The sequence below is a fragment of the Sesamum indicum genome, linkage group LG2 (assembly GCF_000512975.1).
Source record: "Sesamum indicum cultivar Zhongzhi No. 13 linkage group LG2, S_indicum_v1.0, whole genome shotgun sequence".
NCBI classification, from domain to species: Eukaryota; Viridiplantae; Streptophyta; class Magnoliopsida; order Lamiales; family Pedaliaceae; genus Sesamum; species Sesamum indicum.
In genome coordinates, this window is record NC_026146.1 from 4,396,474 (window position 1) to 4,420,693 (window position 24,220).

Genomic DNA, 24,220 nt, shown 5'->3' on the forward strand with positions numbered 1-24,220 from the left:
CGAGTCATCCATGTCTGTCTGACCTAGATATTTATTGTGGACATCCTTAAAAATAGAAAGATTCGTATCAATAATTGGAGGGAATTATGGCAATGAAGTTGTGTCTCTTCAATCAAGGCTTTGTGCAGTGGGTACGACCATATCACTCCTCCTCCTGCACTCAAGAATTAATCACTACTTAATAACTAGTAAATTTAAATTTTAGAAGCTATTTAGGTGATTAATTTATATATATGTTTTTTTTTTAAATATCTTATTAAATGTTTTAGTCACAAGATATTGGTAAAATTTTCAGAAAATGAACTTATACAAATATAGAATCCAAAAATATGAAGTTGGAATCTTATAATTTTTTTTATAAAGCGTTTCTAAGGTTTTTTTTTAAAAAAAGTTTCAACAAGCTCCTTAAATTTTTGATCAGTTTAATTACAAATTCACCATTAATAACATCTTATAAGTTTATTTTATTCAAATATTTTAAATATTTAGTTATAAAATAAAATTGAACATCTTATAAATTTTAAAAGATAAAAACCAACTTATAAAATTTGAAAAATTTGCAATTTACGTCCCACAACTTACACTTTTTACAATTTTGATCTCATTATTTTAAAACTCATCAGATTTAGTCCCATAAGTCACAAAACTTGCAATTTTAGTCCGAACTACAAATTGCATTAAATATTTAACAATGGGAGCACATAATTAATTTGTACATGCTCTGTTAAATAACTGACCATTGCTTTAATGGAAGGAGAACGTGCTCTGTTAAATATTTAACAAAATTTGTAATTGGGACTAAAATTATATATTTTTGTGGCTTATGGGACTAAATTTAATGAGTGTTGAACCAATGAGATTAAAATCATAAAGAGGATAAGTTGTGGGATGTAAATTACAATATTTTCTATAAAATCTTTTGCATAAATTTCCAAACCCACTCATGTTTTTCCAAATACAGAAAGGAGTACAAAATATGAGCCCACATTGACAATACTAAAGTAAACATGACAAAGACTAGCTGAGGAGTGCGATGTATGCATCTTTAGTTTTTCTTTATAAATAGAGGAATGTTTGTGCTCTGTATCCCACACATTGAAAAATCAAAATGGGAAAGGGCAATTGGTTTCTGAGTATTATAGAGAAAAACAAGGGTGTCCTGGTAATGATATTTGTGCAGCTTGTGTACTCAGGCATGGCTCTCTTCTCTAAAGCAGCAATATCTAAAGGAATGAACCCTTATGTCTTTGTTGCTTACCGCCAGGCCTTTGCCACTCTTGCCTTGGCTCCCTTTGCTTTCTTCCTCGACAGGTTACTTCATTTCTATACTTTGATCGAACCTAAATCAATTATATAGGAAGTGTAATACACTTATTGTGTGACTGATAAATAGTTCAGAAAAAAGCGATTAATCACATATACACTTCCTTTGCAATTGGTTTGATTCGGCTAAGAATTTTACCAAATTAATATACTTGTTGTATGCATGTTTCTTGTTTAAGATTATGAAGAAATTAAGGGTTTTTTTTTGTTTGTGTTATTTTTTTTGAAGGAAGAAGTCTGATCTGTTGTCATACAGCCTAATTGGGAAGATTTTCTTGGCTTCTTTGTTTGGGTATGTTTGGCCTGGAATTGAATCCAATGCATGTTTTGATAATGAATCTTCTTTCTTGACATTTTTCACTTTATGTACATTTTTTTGTACGTTTTCAGGATCACATTGAGTTTGAATCTCTACGCGTATGCAATAAACTATGTCTCTGCGACATTTGCTTCTGCCAGCAATAACACGATTCCTGCGCTTACGTTTCTGATCGCTGTTGCATTCAGGTACGTAAGTGCGCCGTGAAAATTAATCTTGAGAAGTTAATTCTATTTAATGTCTACTATTTTCAAGATTAATATTTGTGTTTTCAAATTTTCCAGGATTGAGAGTTTTTCAATAAGGAATTCTCCAGGAATAGTGAAGTTGGTAGGGTCAGTGGTTAGTCTTTCCGGGGCAATGGTATTCGCGTTTGTGAAAGGCCCACGGGTCAATTTCATGAACTGGCATACTGGGACTGATGAGAACCAGCTGAAGACAAATCCTGTCATCAATTTCAGCAGTAAAGAGAAGTGGATACAAGGTTGTCTGCTTATGCTCTCAGCCAACACTGCATGGGCCTCCTGGCTCGTCATTCAGGTTTCATTAACACTTCTAACCTTTTCGAATTCAGGGATTTTTATCCATTATAAAAGTCGATCCAGTGTTGGTTGAAGAATTCGTCGCAAGTCAAAGTTTTGGCAATATAATTTGCAATGACTGTTTCAATAGACATTTGCCACGTATAGAAAAATCAATGCAATTATAACATTACTAGCTATAGTAACAAAAAAAATTTCATTACAAATTTCCATGACAAAACTGCTTTGCCAAGAATTTTGTACAAAGTCCATTGATATGACACATATTTTTTTTCTAGTGCGTGTTTTATTCATTTATTTAATTAATAGTAGATAGGTAGTGAAAATTTTAAGATGCACCAACCTAATTTATTAACATCATCGAATCCGGACTATCATCTTCCAAGAATTATCCAAATACGTAAGTGATTTATGTTGTCTGTTTGTGTAAATTAGGCGCCTCTAGTGAAGCAGTATCGGGCAAAATTTCGTCTGACAATGCTGCAGTGCTTGTTTAGCTGCATACAATCGTCAGTTTGGGCGATGAGCATGAACAGGGACTTATCGTCATGGAAGCTTAACTGGGATTTGAATCTCTTTTCAGTGGCATATTGTGTATGTCCACATCAACTCCCTAATGCTCTATTTTAACTCTATACTACATAACCCTTTTTTTTAATTATTTTCTTTTTCAAATATTATTGTTGGTAGATTTTATATAGTAAATTTTTATTCTGTAAGTATGTGGTGATGGTACTTTTTATTTTATTTGAAATTTATTTGGTAAAAAAGGGCAATAATTTTGAAAAAAACAGTGTCACATTAAAGACATTTGTCGCCCCAAATTGCTAGTTTAGCTAGAAAAAGTCGCGTGCGTTGTCATTTTCTGGTCAAATTGACAATTTTCTGCAACAGATATCTTTAATGTTCCACTTTACTTTAAATTATTTTCATTTATCGCGAAATTACAGAATAGAATAAAAGTACCACTTTATACTTATAGGACAAAAATTATATTTTCTGGATCATACATGATGATGTCTTTCACTAACATAAACATAAAACATGATGTTATGGCGTTGACACGCATATATCATAAATGTCAAAAAGAAAAAATATTTGAGATGACGTAACAGAAAGAGAGAAAATATATAATTATACTGTGAAAAGAATTATATGTACGAGTATCATAATCGATTTATGTTACTGCTGAATAAAAGAAAATAAATAAAAGTTGAGTGCTAATAATTCTTGACATTTTTTTTATTATGTCACGGCCTTTTCTGAATAAAGAATTCAAGCTCTTTTCTTTCACAATTAACCAAAAGATGGAAGTAATTATTGGTAAAGGGTCTTAGCTAATGAGTTTCACTTTCTGATATTGTAGTTGAAGTTGAGTCCATTATGTACATATGTTAGGCTGCTTGAGGACAATGATGTCCGAAAAGAGGTCCACCATCTGCTCTGATGTCCACTAGCAACCAATTACTAACTATGAGTTGCCCAAAGAACAAAAATCTCGAGAAATTACTGTACTTAGTTTTGTTTTTGGTTCGTTTTTAAGATGGATCAAAACACACTCAATTTTTGCCTGTTTCTTTTACACTTTATTTTTGTGGTATTTTGTCTTGGGCTTTGTATAAATATCTATAAAAAAACATAATTTGACAATGAACAGTGATTTTTGTCTCTCAAAACACAACACTTATTTTAAATTATCTTTAAAAACAAGTCCAACACATACTTATTTATTTTTATTTTTCTCTTTCAATTCCGCAAAATGTGCCAGTGTGTTTATTTCTATTTATTAACATGTTAAAATATTAATATTAAATAATTATCATCTTTAATAACTTAAATTTTTAGATGAGATACCTCGTCTAATACTATATCAGCGTCGGACTAAACAATAAGTCATGAATTTCAATCTAATCAGTGTTAATCATAAACGAAATTAAATTAATTAGTGTTGAACTGAAAATATGGTGTCATGGTTCATATATGGCATGGCAGGGGGTGGTCGTGACTGGAATAACATACTGGTTGCAGCTGTGGGCAGTGGAGAGCAAGGGCCCTCTGTTTGTCGCCATTTTCAGTCCATTGACACTGATTTTTACTGCTATTATCTCAGCATTTCTCTGGAAGGAGACGCTGTATTTGGGAAGGTCTGCAATCTGCATCCTATTCTTCCTAACAATCATCACAGACTTACTGTTTCTTGATTTCAACTTATCTAAAGAATCCGATAAATTGCGTCCTAAATTTTAAAACTCGTATATTTTACAACTTATATCAAATTAGATCATATATTAAAATAAAGTTTTGAAGTATTTAAATAAAATAAGATGGAGAATTAAACTTATAAGATGTAATTGATGATAATTATGTAATTAATATGATTGAAACTAAGAAGAATGGGCAGAAAATTGACGAGGGGGGGGCCTTTTTGTGTTTAATCTGGTGCAGTGTTTGTGGAGGCATATTGCTGGTGGGGGGATTGTACTGCGTCCTCTGGGGGAAAAACAAAGAAGCCCAAAAGCAAGCAAATCAAGAGCAGACACAACCACAAAATTTTGCTAAGGAGGAAACCATTGTCTAGCTAGCTTAGCTACCGCATTACGCATTTTTTGCTGATCGATTTACATATATCTTTTCAAGAATCCAAATGGGGTTTCCAAATCTTGATCGTACCATTAGTTCTAATATAAAATCAACCGATTTCGCCTCTTTTTTTCCTTTTTTTTTTTTGGGTTGTTCGTTTTTTATTAATAGGATTAATGGGAATTAGCGGGTGATTGAAATTGTTCGTATATGTGTATAAACGTGCTTTTGTTTACATGTCTTGTTTTGAAACGATGTTTGTAAGAATTTTTATTCTTGGATTACGGATGGATTGAAATTTATAGCAAAATTTAAAATTTAGTGTATTTGTAAAATAGGTGAAGAATTTTAATTGAAAAAAAAAGAATATTTAACTGTTATATATTTTTTTTAAAACCACATCGACAGTTTTCTAAATCAACCAACATGCTAATATTACAACATTCAGTGTGCAATATATTAATATTTCTAAATCAATCAATATATTCAAGATAAGAAAAGATGTCATTTTGAGGAAGTCAAAAAAAGGAAAAAAGTATTTTGATTTACGGAAAAAAAAATAAAACAGATAGAAATATACACACTATTACATTATGTTTGGTTTTATTTTTGGAGTATTTTGTTTTGTGTTTTGGAGATAGATGGAGAAAAATACAGATAAATAAGTTTGTGTTGAAAGATAGAGTGTATATTTGGATTTGTTTTTAGACATAATTTAAAATATTTTAAAATAAATGGTGTATATTTGTTGTTGGAATTTGGGAGACAAAAGTCACTGTTCATCGTCAAATTATATATCTTTTATATATAAATGTGTATATATATAGATATTGTATGTTTAATGTTGTATTTTTTGAGATAAAAATTACTGTTTATTGTCAAATCATATTTTTTTTATATTATATATAGAAAGTTTAAAAATAATAAAACACACAAACAAGGTGTAAAAACAAAGAGGCAAACATTAGGTGTATTTTGTCTTGTCTCGAAAATTATCCGAAAATGAAACCAAACATAACACGGTTTTTGTAACTTCTGATCCAAAAATGCTTTGTTTTTTTTTAAACAATAAAAGTAAAATAAAACTCGAAATCGGAATAATTTTAAAGTCAAAAGTTGAAAATTGTTGGTTGTAAGCTATCACACACACACCGTCAATGTCCAATGTTGGCATGCTTCAATCCCTTCCACGGTTTAATTATAATAATGGTAAAGTACACTGTACAAGACGTGTTTGGTTAAGTTTATAAGCTTTAAAGTATTTTATAAGATGTTAGAGAGTTTATAAGTTTTAATGAAGTGTATGACAATTTTTTTTTAAAAAGCTTATAAGATCTCAAAATAAAATATTTTGAATCTTATAAGTTTTTCTTAAAAAAAAATTAGTTTTCCTAACTTTTTTTATAAGAACTTATAAATTATATAAAATTAATATGTCATAAGATAAAAATATCCCTATTGGTACGATCACCCTGTCACACAGTCTCCTCTCTCTCTCTCTCTCTCACACACACACACACAACAACAACAACAAAAATACATGCCTTTTTCTCTCTCTAGAATTTAATTTTTCGGACATTCAGAAAGGAGAAAATATGAATTATTTAATAATAAATTATTATAATTAAATAAAATAAGATTGATATTGATATTATATTTACTAAAAATATAAATTCAAGACATTATTAATTATATGATTAGAAATCATCATTGCATTAACAAAGAAAATATAAGTATATATCTATATTAATATTCGACTAGCTCGCATGAATGTACATATATATTATTTTTGTTTAAAAGTTTAGGTAATAAATTCGTCATTTTTTTATTTTAAAAAGATTATGTATTAAATTTTTATTTAAAAAAATAAATTAATACATACTATTTATAAAAGCGTTTTAAATATTTTTGAAGCAAAATATCAAGAAATAACAACTTATTTGATTAATGGTATATATGTCCATTTTAGTCATCTTATCAATAAAAAACCTCAATATGCCAAACTTCATAACATCTTATAAGCGTTAACATCCTATTTTATTCAAACACTTTAGAAACTTATTTTTAAAAAAAAAAATTCAATATTTTATAAGCTCTTAAAACATCTTATAGAGTGTTTAGTTAATTTTTTTTTAAATATCTTATAAACTTGTGAAACATTTTATAAGAAATAAAAGCTTAAAAAAATTAACCAAACACCCTCTAAATTCAATTTGAGCTAATTTTTTTAACAAAGATTCCCCCAAGTGTGCACAATTGGGTATTTGCAAATGAGTGGACAGTGGAGCATCGCAGTACAAAGAAAGAGAAGTGATTGATTGGACGTTATTGGAAAATTATGAGTGTATGGTCTTTGATGGAATATGTACCAAACAGGGAGTTACATGCACATCAACAACTCCCGCATTTTTGTAATAGATGCTACAATGCTTCAATCTACACACTTTTTTTACTATTTATGATTAATTATTCTCTTTGAATTGGTTTAAGTATGATCAAGAATTTCCCTCCGAATTAAACTTTAAATCTTAGTTAAATTGACTATATAATTTGATGCAGAATAAAAATATATTCTTTCTTAGGATTATTCAGAAAATTCAAAACTAAAAGCCCACCTAAGTTGTTTGCCAATAAATAGAAAAAAGGTATATATACTCTTATTAGTCTTGGCTTCTCATTTAAGAATTGTCGGGTTGGATGAAATGAGTATTGATTTCGAAATTTTTTTATAGGTTTAGGCGAATCAAATCAATTATAAAATAAGTGTGTTATATTTATTATGTGATTAATTATTTTTCTTAAATTGTATATTAATAACACGATAAATACAAATTCAATGAAAATCGGGTTTGATGTGTTAGAATTTCCCATGGGCTACTTGTGAGAGAAGACGGGAAGGGAATTCCATTAATTCTATCCCGACACTAACAATCCAGATGCCTTTGCGCATGATTTTGTGGCTCTTACGATTATGCGATAAGTGATGAGCATTTCTGGTAAGATGGGTTCTCTACTCATTGTCATCATGATCTCCCTTAATTACTTCTTCTTTTTCAGTATTCCAACAGAACAATTTTATTTATTTTTGGTGTAATTGCATCGCCATCGGGTTAAAGTTTTGTTTAGTTATATATAAATGATTTGTAATTTGAAAAATTATATTTAGTTCTTTTGAAATTTATTTATATTTAATAAATAGATCCCTCAAATTTCACTGAATTTGTTAGTATACTAAAAGAATATCGAATGCAATTTGTATTAGCCCCAATTAATTTACTACAGGCCAAAGACTATACAGTCATAATGGTCACTTAATTTTAGTCTACGCAAAATGCCTAGTCTGACTAATTTGTTATACATATCACAGACGAGTAAATTGCAATTTAGGTGAAAACAACATTCAGATATACCCTTTCACATCCATGTATTTTTTAGGACAACAGGAGAAACCAAACAGGCGACTTTCGCTGTTGATAAATTGAAAACTTTGGTGCTTATATACGTTCATTCAATTACAATACGAGAGAGAGAGGACAGGAAACAGAAAACGTGAATTGATTGGGAAAATGAAGGGATCAGTGATGAGGTGCAGAATGGGCATGAACAAACATATGCCTTTGATTACAGTTTATTTATGCAGCAATGTTGTTGCTCTCTAAAGCAGCTATTTCTTCTGGAATGAAACCTTCCGTTTTCGTCGTTTACCGACAGGCCATCGCCACTCTTGCCTTGGCTCCCTTTGCTTACTTCTTTGAAAGGTTTTGGAATTTGTATTAACAGTATTTTTATTCCCAAAACTGAGGAAAATTCTTGCAGCAAATTAGGTTTGATCCGAACGAACTAATTACATTGCAAGTATGATTCACTTGTTATATAATTAGGCACTTTTCATCAACTGTACACTAATTACACAACATATGTATTACATTTATTATATAATCGATTTAAATTTGACAAACCTTACCCGAGTTAGAATTTTCAATCAGTTAAAAATATATTGTATCTAGTGCTCTGTCTATTGAGTGTATGGATGAATGACATATACCCTTTAATTTTTAAAAAATAGAGTACGTGTACTGTCAATCAAGTATCTACAAGATAAATCAATATGTATTAATATATTATTTGTTTTATTTATTATTTTCCCTTTTTTGTTTGGGTTTTCAATTCAATGAACAGGAAGAAGTCTCCTCCTCTTACCTGGAATTCGGTCTGCAAGATTTTCATTGTTTCAACTTGTGGGTATGTATGTTACTGTGTTTTCTTTTCCATTTGACAGCAGATATTCTCTTTCAAGTTCTTCAAACGAGATTGTACGAGTACAGGTTGACCATGACACTGAATCTACAGTATATTACACTGAGCCATCATCGCCGTTCTTCTAAGGTATATAATCATTGACCGGCTTATAATGCTTGATTTAACGGAAACTAGAGTCGCAGTAAACAATTACTGTATATATAATAATAATAATAATAATAATAATTTCTTCTTTATATATTTGGGGGAATTTTAGGATTGAAGAGGTTGCTCAAAGTGAGAGGCATGGATGGGCCAAAGTGTTTGGAACGGCAATGGGTCTTTCAGGGGCTATGGTTTATACTTCTCTACATTCAAGTCATTATAATGAAGTCACTCTTGCAGCCTCTTTTTCCAAGACCCACACTAGAGAAGAATGGATCAAGGGCTCTCTCATCATGATTGCTTCCAACTTGACTTGGGCTTTATGGCTCATCATGCAGCTCTCTTTTTACTAATCACTCCTCCATATCCCTCTAAATTTTTATTACACTTTGCATATGTAAGGGGGTTTTAATGCAATTCATTATCCTGTAATATTATTAATGAATAAAATAGGCAGGGATATAGATTGCTTCATTTTAAAATTGAAACATCTGTTGTAGTTCTTGACCAATAATTTTCTGAATGAATATTTTGTTTTCAGAATCCAATTCTGAAAATTTACCCCGCGAGATTGCGGCTGACGACTCTACAGTGCAGCTTCTGCTGCCTCACGACAGCAAATATGGTGCAATCGTGGAGAGGAATATAGCATCTTGGAAGCTTGGTTGGAATGTTGATCTTTTGGCCATCGTCTATTGTGTATGTTTCTTCATCTCTCAGTACAAATCCACTTCAAAGTGTGTGGGGATGAAAGCTTTTGGAAGTAAATCTTTTAAGGAATAACTCTACCCTATTTTTCCAAAATTTGGTGTAATAGTAGGTACATTTTCAGTAATTTGAAAAATTACATATAGTATCCCGACATTTATTTTTTGTCTAATAAACAAATCTTTTTGTTAGTCAAAATTCACATAATTTGCTGATATTGACAAAATAATTTAATGAAGTTTTTATTTTTCTGACCAACTATCCTTAAATATATTCACACGAGATTCTCTATTTGACCTGCAATAAGTTAATAATAAGTCAATCGAAGTAAATATAGATTTTCGTTCATTTTTTTTTTCATTCATATAAGCAAATTCATTGAATATTGACTAACGAGTGAATCTATTGGTTAGACAAAAACAAATATTAAGAACACTAAACATAATTTTTTAAACTAAGAGCATTTATATGTAATTATACTGAACTTAAGAGGAGAGCAGTGAAATAATTTCTTTTTTAAATATATATATTTATATATATAATTCGATTAGTTCTAATTAAATAATATTCTTTCATTTTCATTTGATTTAATTTATTCCTACCCCTAATCAACTTTCATATATAAAAGAATAAAGGCCCTCAAACTTTTGTTATCTTTGTATTGGACTTACATGGACAGGCGGCAACTAAAATAATTTTGGAGGGATAATCAAATTATAAATATTAAATAAAAATATTAGCAAATAATGTCCTTTCTTTTATATTTTTAGTATAATTAAATTATAAATATTAGCAAATATATAGGAAGACCGAAGCATGAACTGAGGGGAAATCGGAAGGCATCGTTATTTATTATAACAAATTCATATTAAATAAAATAAAATTGAATTAGAGTCGAATTAATTATTTTAAATTTATTCAAAATTTGCAGGGGGTTGTGGTGACGGGCATTAGTTACTCGTTGCTAGTTTGGGTTATAGAGAAAAGAGGGCCGGTTTTTCCGGCAATGTTCAGCCCATTACCTCTAATAATGACAGCCATTTTCTCAGCTATTTTCTTGCACGAAACTCTTCATTGGGGAAGGTCGGTCGGTCGGTCGGTCGGTTAGTCAGTCTCTTAATCTTAGCCTAAATTGTAATATTTGAATTTGATTTGTCCTTTTTAGTCTTTTGGTGATGATTGTGATGGGTGCAGTGTATTGCTGGTGGGTGGGCTTTATGCTTTCTTTTGGGGTAAGTACAGAGAGGCCCAACAGAAATTGGATGGGCCCAAAGAGGAAGCCCATTTGGAATCCATCGTTACGTCGAAGTCGAACTCACCCAATCATGTGCAGGAGAAAGAGACTCACGCGGGGTAATTATCATCATAATAATGATAGAGGACATATTTTTATTTTGGGATACTAATTTACGACAGGTTAAGAAATCTTTTTATGGTCAAATTATTCTTATATATTTCAATACATTAATGCAAGAGATGGGACATATCTTTAACCTGCAATTTTTTGTTATCTCCATGAACGTCAAATAATCCTCCAATTTGCCTCCAAACTAACTTATCTAAACTTCAATCGTTAATAATTTTATTTTCTCTTTAAAAAAAATATCTAACTCTAATGCAATTTAAAATTCTTTGAAGAAAAATCACAACGAAAAATTTATAACTTATGATTGTAATTCACTTTGATTTGATCTATTTAATATAGCATGAAAAACCATTGAAGTAAAGCGTAAATTTTTTTATCAGTCGCGAGTTGTAAGTTGTACAATTTTCCTAAGAATTTGAGTTTAATGTAGGAATTATTTTAGTTAGTATTCAGTTTTCAATCCGTATTTTAAAAAGACATAAAAATAGTCTTTCTATAGTTATATATAGGATCATAATTGCAATTAATTAAATTTTGTACGGAGCAATGTTTTTTAACTTTAATTTTCATAGAGAGTTTTTTGAATATTTCTATTATCATACGGGGTGTCTCTGAATTTTTCCAAATATACATAAAATGAAATTCAGATTGCAAATCGTAAATGGAGGTTCGCACAAAGATATCTATTCCCAGAGAGATTATTTAAGAGATATAATTAGTTGTATTTTCTCCTTAATTCATTGAAACATTATAGTTAATTATTCTTAATTAGGTTTATATATATATATATATATATATATATATAAAGATTATGAGTTATGTTAGTGCAGGGGAATCTAATTCGCTGCATTAAAAAAACATCGTATCAATCATATGTACAAAATATACATTAAAAAATCCCAAGAGAATGTATGTGTGTACTGAAGAATATATAAAGTACTTATGTAGTTGATGTTAATAGGTCCAAATCCCATGAAATGTGTAGGTATATGTAATAATGTTAATGGGTTTGTGGGCCAAAAGTAGGACTTCCATTATGTCCATAGTGCGCCAACAATTGATCGGCAGCCAAACCAGGGAACTGATCATCATCAACATCATATACTGTTCAATTTTTAACGGCAATGAGTGTCCTTTTGTAGCAAGAAAAAGTAGCAGAAGAAGAGTGAACAACTACTTATAGGTGATTCAGACACACACACACACATAAGTATTGTTTGGAAGTAGTGGAAGATGAATGTAGGCATGAAGAAGCAGAAGCCATATATTGCAGTGGTAATCATGCAGTGTAGCTATGCAGGCATGATTTTGTTGTCAAAGGCAGCTATGTCTTCAGGTCTGAAGCCTTCTGTGTTTGTCGCGTACCGACAAGCATTCGCCACTCTTGCACTGCTGCCCTTTGTGTTCTTCTTCCGTAGGTACTTGTCAATTGTTGAGTATATATAGTTGTAGGGTTTATCATTTATGTATATATATATATATATGACTGTGGAATTGTTGTGGTTTCTCAATGATTTGATCATGTGCAGCAAGAGAGGTCCTCCTCTTACATGGACCGGACTTTTCAAGATTTTCTTTATTTCTTCCTACGGGTACGTATGTTTTCTTTTAATTGAATTTGACTAATTTGTTAAATGGAAACGAATCAAATCTGTCTCGCAAAAGAATTATATGTGAGGGGCATATAAGATGTTCAAAGGTGTTGGGTAAAATTTTGTGAAGATGGGCTTATGAAATCTTGAAATAAGATTTAGTTTAGGAGTTTATAAGCTTGCATGAAAAAAAAAAAAAAAGATACATATATAAAATTAAAATGTTATCCTATAAAGTTAAAAAACAAAAATTCTGATAGGAATGAGCAATTAGAACAAAAGTCCCAAATTTTAAAATATCACGTGAAAGGCTTGTGCATTTTTCTGACAAAAATAGTGAATTCTGGTGGACTAAAATCTAAAATCAAGAAATTTTAAAAATACAAGATCAAAGTGCTACCCTCGGAAGCTAAAGGACGAAAACACCAAATTGCCTAACTTACGAGACCAAAAATGCATTTAAACCCTTATATATTTTAGATAAACTTAACTAAATAGAACCTTCGTAATCACAAGTAGATTCTCTCAGTATTAAAATATAAATTTTACGACACCGCTAAATCTACGTATTGAGGTACTATATAGATACATATGTAATTGAATAAACTTGAAAAAAGAAAAAGAAAAAGAAAAATCCAAAACAATATGTAGCTAATAAGCTTGGGTATGTATATGAATGTAGGCTTGCTTTGAGCTTGAATCTAAATTTAGCTGGATTGGAGTACATCTCTGCAACATTTGGTACAGCCATATTGAGTATAGTTCCTGCTTTGGTCTTTATCATGGCTGTTTGTATGAGGTAATTAATAAAACTATTTCTCTATTGTTTGGTGGAAAATTGAAATCAAATTTTAATGAACAATCACTGTAATATTTGTCTAGGATTGAAAGCCTTGCCATAACTCAATGGCATGGAATGGCTAAGGTACTGGGCACCATTGTCGGTCTCTCAGGAGCCATGGCCTTCACTTTTTACAAGGGCCCTCCTCTATTTTCAAGTTCAACAACTCATGGAAACAGCCATTCTTTCCATACAAAACAAGAATGGATCAAGGGTTCTCTTCTCGCCATTGTTGCCCAAATCTTCTACTCCTTGTGGCTAACCATGCAGGTTTTGTTTTTTCTTAAATTTCTAATTATCACCCATCAATCACTTGCACGCTAAAGACAGTCTTTAGTGTTCTAATTGAGGGTGGGGACATCCATATTCTATATACGTATATTTTTTCAAAAATTTTTTATTACGCCACTCTTTTTGTTTTTATATATAATTTGTACCCAGATATTTTAAAAGTTTCAATTTATTTCGTTCAAATTTTAATATAAACAAAATTTAAAATCTATAATTTATTTCATAATTGACTAAATTTATAAATATTTACTAATTAAACCTACAATTATATTTTAAAAATTTGTGGATGTTACAATTTTCAACAAATAATGGTTGACTTATTTCGCTGGATAAAAATATGTTTCACAGGCTCCACTTATGAAGCAGTATCCAGACAAATTGCGGCTCATGATTCTACAGTGTGGCTTCAGTAGCCTGACGGCAACAATTTATGGCGCAGCCATGGAGAGTAACCTAACCTCCTGGAAGCTTGCCTGGAACATCCAACTCTTATCCATACTCTATTGTGTACGTTTAGTTTAATTATTAATTTAGTTTTACTTACATTGCTCATATTTGATTTTTTTTTTTTTTTTACCTCATACGAACTCATTCGCACATGCTCTAAATGAATTTTGAATTTAATATCTCGAAAATAAAATATTGAGCCCGATTGAAATGAGAATTATACGGGATGTAGAAAATATTACAGGTCTTCAATTATTGATAAATGACCACTATACCCCTAGAGACATTTATCTTGAAACATTTGTAAAATTATTTTTTAAATGTGGAGCACATGGATTGTTGCAGGGTGTCATTGTGACAGGGATAACTTACTGGTTGCAAGCTTGGGTTATCGAGCAGAAAGGCCCTGTTTTCAGTGCTATTTTTGGGCCATTGGCGCTTATTTTAGCAGCAATATTCTCAGCTCTTTTCCTCAACGAAACTCTCCACTGGGGAAGGTTAGTACATCAATGTTCAGTTACTTATGTCAACCTCTTTGTTTCTCCATTTTCTGTCTTAATCTATTTTCACGTGGTGCAGCGTTTTGGGAGGGGGACTACTTATTGCTGGGCTGTATAGTTTTCTTTGGGGTAGAAATCGAGAGGCCCAAAACAGTGCCCGACAACAATTGAATCATTCATTGGAGGAAGCCCATTTTGAAGGCATCACATCAATATCACCGGATGAAGAGCAGCCCAAAATCATTCCCTAAATTAACCATTCTCTACTTTTTAATCATTTCTACTTTAGGGGTTTTTGCTATAATTTTCGCTTGTACGGAGCCCACCAAAACTGTCGATTTATGTTGGTAAAAATAGAAAGAGACAGAGAGATAGAGAGTTGGGTTGGTGATCTTTATCTTTTCCTGCATTGTAAAGCAGCAACTTTTCCACCATCTCCATAGCGGCTCTGAGCTTGCAATGTCGCTCTCATTAACCAAACTGCCTTACCATATTATGTTAACGTCAATTGTTTTAAATTCGGACAGCGGCAAAAAGTATTCAGAAGCAGTCGACGTACGCACACATAACCCTGATTTATATAGATATATATGCTTGTTAAGAGATGTAGGTGTTTTGATGAATATAGAGCTAAGTATGGAGAAACAGAAACCCTATATGGCAGTGGTAATATTACAGTGCAGCAATGCAGGCTTGCATTTGTTATACATATACATATGTTTGATTTGCAGAAAGGGGGTTCCTCCTTGATCCTGCTTGAAAATGGTGATCGAAAGAAATTATGTCGGTCGTCCAGATGTTCGATCTCACATGCTTCTTCGATAGGATCTGTCAACTGGAACAAGAATGGTTAGGACAGTCGGGGTCGTCCTCGACGAAAACACTCCGACGCCCAAGTTAGAATCTCAAAGTGATTGTTTAAATATCAAGTAATAAATCTCAAACTGGCTCGATTTGCACATTACCTGTTTATTATGTAGAGCTAATATTTATAAGTGGGCATCGATCACCTATGGTAAGTGCGGGTATCACGGATTAACCTTCCTCCTATAAGTCGAGTATCAGGGCAGATTCATGCCTGCTGATAAGATGGCAGATTAACCCCTTAACTCGAACCATTAACGCTCCCACGTGATTTCATTCCTTTCCAAGCTTGATCTAGCGTATTTCTTCCCGAATTACTTTTTTACCCTTAGCAAAGGGTCATCTTGTCTTTTCAATAATCCGACCGTTATCACTCCTCCTACATGGACTGCACTCTGCTAGATTTTCTTTATTTCTTCGTTTGGGTACGTTTTGTTTCTTCTTTTCAGAAATTTTAGTACTAACAAAATTTATTTATGCAAAATCTTTGATTTAAATGTATTTTTATTCAATAATTTATAGTGTTTGATGTTTCAGTCCATTTCTCATGCATTTTTGTTCGAGGACGAAAACGCCACGTAACATAAGTTACGAGGTCAAAAATGCATTTAATCCCAAAATCATTTACAGAGTAAACGTTTCACCTTCTTTAGTACTCAAAATTGAGAAATTTATTTGTAGTTAAATATGAGTGCAGGCTTGACTTGAGCTTCAACCTATTCTTGGGTGGACTGGACTATATTTCTCTAACATTTGGTTCTGTCCTATTCAATATACTTCCTGTTTTGGTCTTTGTCATGGTAGTTTGTTTAAGGTAATAAATAATATTACATACATGCTTCTTTTTATTATTATGATTCAAAATTAGTTCTAGTGAACACAATTTCTATATTGGAAAAACTCCAAGCGCCCTCCCTCTGATGCGAAAATTGTGAACAGAGTGAGGTCGCCCTCCTCAAACGAGCTCGCTTCAGCACCCGAGCGTAGAGGTTTGCTCCGGTCGTTGTATTGTGGATCGCTGGGATCGCTGTCTAGGAGGTCGCCAACGACCTCCATTCACTTGTTCTGTACTTAATATTTTTTGTTGTACAGTTGGTTAGTTAGGTTGTTGCACAGTTTGTTATTTTTTCGATTACTTGTAGATAAAGTTAGTTAGCGGATGCCCTCCTTAGAGTTTGTATATATAGGCCCGGATATTCATTCCTTTTTGAGATTTTCATGAAAGTTTTTATATTCTTCTCCAAAATTATCTACAATGGAGATGACATCTGCTATCTTGACTTTGAGAATTTTACAAACTCTCCTCTGGAAAAAAAAAAAAAAAACTAATAAACATGGAAAGGAGGAACAAGTGGGGAGATGGTGTCGGATGGGGGGTTGAAGAGGACGATGATGGTGATTAATTTTGTATTAAATATTTTTTTTATATAAATAAAACTTCAAATGGTCAAATATGAATCGTTATTGATGACATCTGAACCATCAATCTATATTAATCAAGATCTTAATTAACAATATTTAAATAAGAATATAAATATTATTTTATAATTAAAAAAATAAAAAAATACCAAAAATGGGACGTGTAAAGCACAAATCAAATGATGTGTGTTTTTTGCTTTATATTAAAAAACAGAGGGACGGCTATTGATATTATTTTATAAGGGGGATCTAGCTTGGGTTGAATTACTCTTAACCCTTACTATATATGTATATACAGGATTGAGAGCCTAGCCATAACACAATGGCATGGAGTGGCGAAGGTGTTGGGCGCCATTCATGGTCTCTGGGGAGCTATAGCCTTTACTTTCTACAAGGGCCCTCCTCTGTTTTCAGCTTCCAAAAATAAACCCACCATTCCCTACAAGGGCTCTTTTCTCGCCCTTGCTGCCGTCATATGGCTAACTTTGCAGGTTTTTTTTTCCTTAAATTTCTTAATTATTGATGTGGTCAAGATTTTTACGAAGGGATAAAAATTGAGAATTTTACCTACCGTACAATTATACACTTGGCGAAACATGATTTCCGAATGAGGTCCTTTTGCAAGAAAAAATAGCCACTATCAATGAATGGTGGTTGCCTTAAAAAATTAATATATTTGGTATTTATAGTAATGTTGGAAGTTATATGGTGTGGTGGGTTGCATTTGTTTAATATGTGCCTCATATATGTTAAATTATTTTTTTATCCTTGCAGATTAATAATTTTTACCAATATACATCAATTATAATTATAGTTTTAAGTTGCAGTACTGACAATAACATTACTAGATGTTGTTCCGCATCATACATGATATATAAAAAAATATTATCAGGCGATATCAACAAAATGCATGATAGGATAAGAAGCTCTAAAAAATTTGCAAAATTATGAAATAAATATAAATAACATAAATTGCTACTATATAAAGTGCATACCAAGAATTTCTAGATTAACTTATTGCGGGTCAAATATTTTTTTTTTCGGCTAAACAACTCTTATAATGGTGAAGATATCTCTTCACATGCATTAATGCGTGGGGATGTATGAAGGTGATTTGGTTATTAAAAGATTTATTTAACCAATAATAAATCAGTAATAAATCAATCAGGAGTAAATAGAATTTAGGTATAATTACACCGAATCTCAGAAAAAAGAAGTAATGTAATTATCTCTATTTATTATAATCTAGAAACCACTATGACATGTCACTGATTATTTTTAAGGAAAACTCTATACATAGCTTTCTGTCCTTAAATTTTGATCCCGACAACCTTTACAAAACGAGTGTCATTATTAAATTTTTGAAATATTGTGATAAAGAAAATACCATTACATATAATTCGTTTAGCTGACATCAACGTCTTTACATTTAGTTAGAAAATATTATAAAACCTTTTATTGGATTGTCACGTATTCATCTTTCAATTTCCCCTCAATAATTGTTGAGCCGACGTCTACATGATGTGCACGTAACTAAATAGTAATATTTTAAATATATTCATAATTTGAATTATTTATATATTTGCTCAATCTTTAAATTTAAATATATTAAAAAATAAAGCATACAAGAAAGTGTGTTAGAAGAGGAGGATGTGATTCACTAAATAAAAGGATACCAAAGATGGTAAGAATCCTATATTCCAGAAAGTTGTGTTGTGGGACAATGCTTATGCGACATCCATTATATTCGTTATTGCCAACTCACTCTCAACCCAACAACCTAGCCATAAGATAAGTGTCACTTTAACAACTAGCGTTTTTATATATAGTATGCATATAAAGCGTAAAATATATAATCAATAAATAAAGTTGCTAAGAGCAGGTTGATCGTGGGATGGTGTGTTTACTATACTCGTCCTTTTATCATAAAACGATGATAAGTGGATCTGTTTCTAATTTTGGTCCCACAACTTGGTCTTTTTGGTTTGGCAGTGTAAAGCAACAATGATGAGTAAGCAATGGTCTTTTCCATTGCCTTCATATTGCGCCTTTGAGCCTACATTAATATTGTTACTCCTCGTCATATTTAATTACTTCAATTTTAAATTCAAACAGTAGCAGCTTTAATTAAGTAGAGATCAAAAGTAGCAAGAAATAAAAGATTTAATTAGAAACAGTGTAGGTACAGTCACACAAATCCTGATATATATAGATATGGTTGTTAAGAGATGTAGGTATTTTGATGAATATAGAGCGCTAAGTATGGAAAAACAGAAGCCCTATATAGCAGTGGTAATAATACAGTGTAGCTATGCGGGCATGTATTTGTTATCCAAGGCAGCCATGTCTTCAGGTATGAAGCCTTGTGTGTTTGTCGTCTATCGGCAAGCATTCGCCACTCTTGCACTGCTCCCCTTCGCTCTCTTCTTCCCTAGGTACCTACCTTTCAATTACTCATCTCAATTCTCACTCATTTCTTTCTTCTTACATGTCACATATGTTTGATCTGCATTCTGCAGCAAGGAGGGACTTCCTCCTCTTACATGGACTGCACTCTCCAAGATTTTCCTCATTTCTTCCTTTGGGTACAATTTTAATATATATATACATATATATATATGTATGTATATAGGGTCAAATGCAAATTATCCGTGTGTTATACGAAATGACCAAATTACTCACTTTGAAAAAAAAAAATAGCAAATTATCCCCTTATGAAAAGAAAAATAGAGTAATTACACCCTTCACGCGAGTTTGTGTAATTCACGCATTTTTTCTTCAATTTTTTTAACTTTTTATTATGAAATTACATTGTATAGTAATAAGATTAAAACTATTATCACTCTTTATATATATATATGTGTGTGTGTTGATAACTTTAAAATTATTACTTGATATCTTCTTACTAATATTATATATTATTTTTAGTTAAAATTTATATGTAGAGGTATTTGATATATATAATTTTCTTTTCAAAATTGAGAAAGTTTATTTGGAATTGCATGAAATTTGAAATTGGATGGGACTAATGAGCTTAATTTATAAAATGATTTATGTAGCTATATGAGTGCAGGCTTGGGTTGAGCTTCAATCTCAACTTCGCCGGACTGGAATATGTTTCTGCGACATTTAATTCAGCCATGGTCAGTGGAGTTCCTGCTTTGGTCTTTGTCATGGCTGTTTGTTTAAGGTAAACATGCTAGTTTTATTATTATTGATCGAAACTTAGTTTTTGTGAACATAATTTAATTATATATTGATAAAATAGAAATACTAAAGCCATTTAAGTAAGCATCATGTCTACAAATACTTGGAGGATTAAATTCATCTTTTGTCCCATAATTTAGATCATTTAATATTTTTGTCCTTCAACTTTCTATGGTAATATTTTGGTCATGTATTTTTTTATTTTCGCAACTTCAATCCTTTTGTTTGCTGAAGCTCACCTCAACCTGCGAGAAGGGTAAACTCCAGCTAAAAAAAGGGACCGAAATCGTGAAAATTAAAAAGATGTAGTACGAAAATACTACTCTAAAAAGTTAAAGTAAAAAAATACTGGTAAAATGGACCAATAGGAACAAAAATCTAATTTCAAAATATTACGTGCGACGCACATGCATTTTTCTGGAAAAAAAGGTGAACTCCAATGAGAAAAGGACTAAAATAAAAAAAATTAAAAAGATACAAAATTAAAATAATATCCTAAAAAATTAAAAGACAAAAATGCCAAATAACTTAAGTTATCGGACAAAAATTCTATTTAAGCCAATATTTGAATGACCTCTTTGCATTTTATTTTCCCATATAAGAACTTATATATGCAGTTTTTAAAAAATTTAATCTTAGATATGTTTATTATATAATTCTATCTTTATCCGAAAGATTGATCAGTTAATTGTTTATTTATATCTAAAAAATAAATATATTTATTACATAAGTTAGTAAACTAGTAACATTAGGATTTTTGTTTATATCTAATATTACTTTTTTATTATTAACTATTATGACATTAAATTTTTATGAATTACTCATTTTTATATTTTAAAATTGGGTTAATTATACTTAACCCTCATAAAAAAATACGAAATTAATTTTTTTAAAAAAAAGTTCTAAAAATTACACATACGCCCCTCCGAAAATTCATTGTACGCACCTGATTTGTTTTTGTTAGGATTTAAACAAAAAATACTAATGTTAGTGAAAAAGTTACATAAAATCTTAATTTACCCCTCATTTAACATTCTCATATAATACGTATGTACTTATAAGGGAAAAAAATGTAAAAATGTTATATCACTCCATATATATATATATGAGATTTATCACTTTATAAATACAAAAATTTATTTGGAGATATTAAATAAGGGGCAAAATTAAAAATTTATATAATTCTTTTAGCTAACATCAGTATTTTTTGTCCAAAACTGTCTAATGAAATAGAGCCAAGTGTAACTTGAGAATTTTTGGAGGAAGTGTAAGTGTAATTTCAAAAAGATTTTCGGAAAAAGTTTAATTTTGCATTTCTCAACGATGTCTAAACGTAATTAACCCTTTAAAATTTGAATTATTCACAAAATTACTTTTTATGAATTTCTTACAGAATTGAGAGCCTATCCATAACTGAATGGCATGGAGTAGCTAAGGTGTTGGGTACCATTGTTGGTATCTCAGGAGCCATGGCCTTTACTTTTTACAAGGGCCCTCCTCTCTTTTCAGCTTCCATGAATGAAACCCATGAAAGGACTCATACAAAACAAGAATGGATTAAGGGCTCTTTTCTCTGCATTGCTGCCCAACTCGCTTACTCCGTTTGGCTAACCTTGCAGGTTTTTTCCCTTAAATTTCCTATTTGTAACCATAGTTTAAGTTGCGGCACCAGTTATAATGTCGATACGTGTTTGTTCCACATCACGTAGCACATGCTAAATATTGTGGATGATTATCTGATTTAAGAGTCCAAGCTATTAAAATAAAATGCAATTTTAGTCCTGTAATTTATGGGGTGGCATTTTATGTTTGACAGGATCCACTTCTGAAACAATATCCGGGAAAATTGCGCCTCATGATTTTGCAGTGCAGCTTCAGTTTGCTGACAACAACAATATATGGTGCAGCCATGGAGAGGAACCTAACCTCCTGGAAGCTTGCCTGGAACATCCAACTCTTATCCGTAGCCTATTGTGTACGTACGTTTCAATTTACTTCATCTTATGTTTACACAAATTAATGTAGTTAATATCTGGAGTCATGAGATACATAATTATTAATGAAGTGGTCGAAAATTGGCAGGGTATTATGGTGACAGGAATAAGTTACTGGTTACAAGCTTGGGTTATAGAGAAGAAGGGTCCTGTCTTCACTGTAATCTTTGGGCCATTAGCGCTTATTTTAGCAGCAGTGTTGTCAACTCTTTTTCTCAAAGAAACTCTCCACTGGGGAAGGTTACAATATTCAATGACTTGTGTCAATCTCTATTCATTCTCCATTTCTTTTCTTAATATCAACTTTGTATTTTCATGGGGTGCAGTGTTTTAGGTAGTGGGTTACTTGTTGTTGGGCTGTACAGTTTCCTCTGGGGTAGAAATCGAGAAGCCCAAAGTGGAGCCCAACAACAATTGGATCATTCAGTGCAGGAAGCCCAATTTGAAGGCATCATCACTACATCAATATCAGCAGATGACGAGATACAAAAAGATTCCAAGAGTTAGTTATGTGCACTTCCCAAAACTGTTAATAGTGGTCAAGGAAATTGTCCCTTAGGAATATAACAAACTTAAACATATGTATTTTTGCAATAAAAATACTAGCTCTATGACCTTCAGAACAAAATTTCTACATCTCTTATCTCCTTAAATTAAGGGTAAATTATAATCTTTTTTAATATTGGGTATAATTATGAATACCTCTTCGTTATTTAAAAAATTATAAATATTCCTCTGATATTTAATGAAATTGTGTAATCCTTGGATGGATGAATGTATGAAATTATCAACTATATTGTGTGTGTGTGTGTGTGTGTGCGTGTGCGGGGTGTGTGTGTGTGTGTGTGGGTGTGTGGAGGGGGATCACGGTAGAACATGTTTTACTTCCATTTTGAACATAGAAGAAGTGAGGTGTTGCTTTTATCTTCTGCACCAACGAATGCCATTTTTATCTTGTTACATTTGCCATTCTCCTTCAATTTATAAGTCTTCATTTCTATCTACACAATCTTTTTTTCCGTGCAGGATGTTACCACAGTTTCGCAATATTTTATGCTCATTACCGGTATTGTGTATCTTTGTGGTCTATTTATGTCCTTTGTAACATTTTTGTGTGCTTGCATAGATGTGTATTCTCATTTTTGTTTACCTGATATGAAAGAGTATTTATTGAAATGAAGAGCAATAACAGGATAGGAGAGAGTGCATTGTCCCTCTTCTTTTTTCCTTTGAATATATCTCGTTAGCAAGATAGGTCTTGGATTGATTTACTTTATTAGAGGGGATATAGTGAGAGAAAATGAGTGGATGATTGATAAAATTTGATAAATGCCTCGGGCGGTTATGATCTTCTAACTAATTCTTGAATTTGTTGCCAGCGACTCTAACCATAAATAAAAATTTAATGTTATTGTTGTTAAGAAAACATGATCAAATAAATGAAATGTGCATTTTCAACCTAACCAAAATTTCTAAATCAAGAATTCTGCCTAATTGTAAGTCAAACTTTATTTATTTATTTATCTATAAAACAATAGAGTCGAGGTAGGTTGTGATCTCATAACCTGATTATCATATCATTTTGTTATTCTTTCAATGGATTTTCCATATCTATTTAGCTTACCTAACAAGAAATCTAATGTGTATTGTAAAATTGTTGCCATGTTTGCAGGATAATGACTCAAATATATGATCATTGTTTTGAGTGTTTATGTGAATTTTTTCTTTGTTTAGTTTCTGGGTCATTTGTTAAAATCCATTTTATGTCATTTACGAACTCGTCATAATTCTTTGTTCCAAGTAATTCAAATTTATGTTAATTA

At 31.5% G+C, this 24,220-nt stretch overlaps 4 protein-coding genes across 6 annotated transcripts; all 4 read left to right on the plus strand.

The window, feature by feature from the left end:
- On the plus strand, window positions 1,109–5,002 carry LOC105179601 (WAT1-related protein At1g43650). The gene is made up of 7 exons (XM_011103248.2): window positions 1,109–1,311; window positions 1,553–1,615; window positions 1,714–1,830; window positions 1,927–2,182; window positions 2,620–2,778; window positions 4,177–4,328; window positions 4,630–5,002. The coding sequence occupies exons 1-7, from the start codon at window positions 1,109–1,111 to the stop codon at window positions 4,760–4,762; spliced, it is 1,083 nt and encodes a 360-aa protein (XP_011101550.2). The 3' UTR covers window positions 4,763–5,002.
- On the plus strand, window positions 9,130–11,351 carry LOC105179619 (WAT1-related protein At1g09380-like). The gene is made up of 4 exons (XM_020692128.1): window positions 9,130–9,150; window positions 9,281–9,867; window positions 10,808–10,979; window positions 11,071–11,351. The coding sequence occupies exons 2-4, from the start codon at window positions 9,691–9,693 to the stop codon at window positions 11,280–11,282; spliced, it is 561 nt and encodes a 186-aa protein (XP_020547787.1). The 5' UTR covers window positions 9,130–9,150; window positions 9,281–9,690; the 3' UTR covers window positions 11,283–11,351.
- On the plus strand, window positions 12,237–15,304 carry LOC105179611 (WAT1-related protein At1g43650). The gene is made up of 7 exons (XM_011103258.2): window positions 12,237–12,660; window positions 12,772–12,834; window positions 13,517–13,633; window positions 13,717–13,945; window positions 14,315–14,473; window positions 14,759–14,910; window positions 14,993–15,304. Exons 1-7 carry the CDS (start codon window positions 12,476–12,478, stop codon window positions 15,162–15,164), a joined length of 1,077 nt encoding a protein of 358 aa, XP_011101560.1. The 5' UTR covers window positions 12,237–12,475; the 3' UTR covers window positions 15,165–15,304.
- On the plus strand, window positions 19,372–23,011 carry LOC105155433 (WAT1-related protein At1g43650-like). 3 transcript variants are annotated; one of them, XM_020698789.1, is made up of 7 exons: window positions 19,372–19,631; window positions 19,716–19,781; window positions 20,270–20,386; window positions 21,797–22,022; window positions 22,220–22,382; window positions 22,486–22,637; window positions 22,724–22,866. In XM_020698789.1, the coding sequence occupies exons 1-7, from the start codon at window positions 19,411–19,413 to the stop codon at window positions 22,733–22,735; spliced, it is 957 nt and encodes a 318-aa protein (XP_020554448.1). In that variant the 5' UTR covers window positions 19,372–19,410; the 3' UTR covers window positions 22,736–22,866. The 3 variants fall into 3 exon arrangements, with proteins under 3 accessions (XP_020554448.1, XP_011069610.2, XP_020554443.1); XM_011071308.2 differs by having other exon boundaries at window positions 19,387–19,631; window positions 22,220–22,378; window positions 22,724–23,011; XM_020698784.1 differs by lacking the exon at window positions 19,716–19,781 and having other exon boundaries at window positions 19,394–19,631; window positions 22,220–22,378; window positions 22,724–23,011.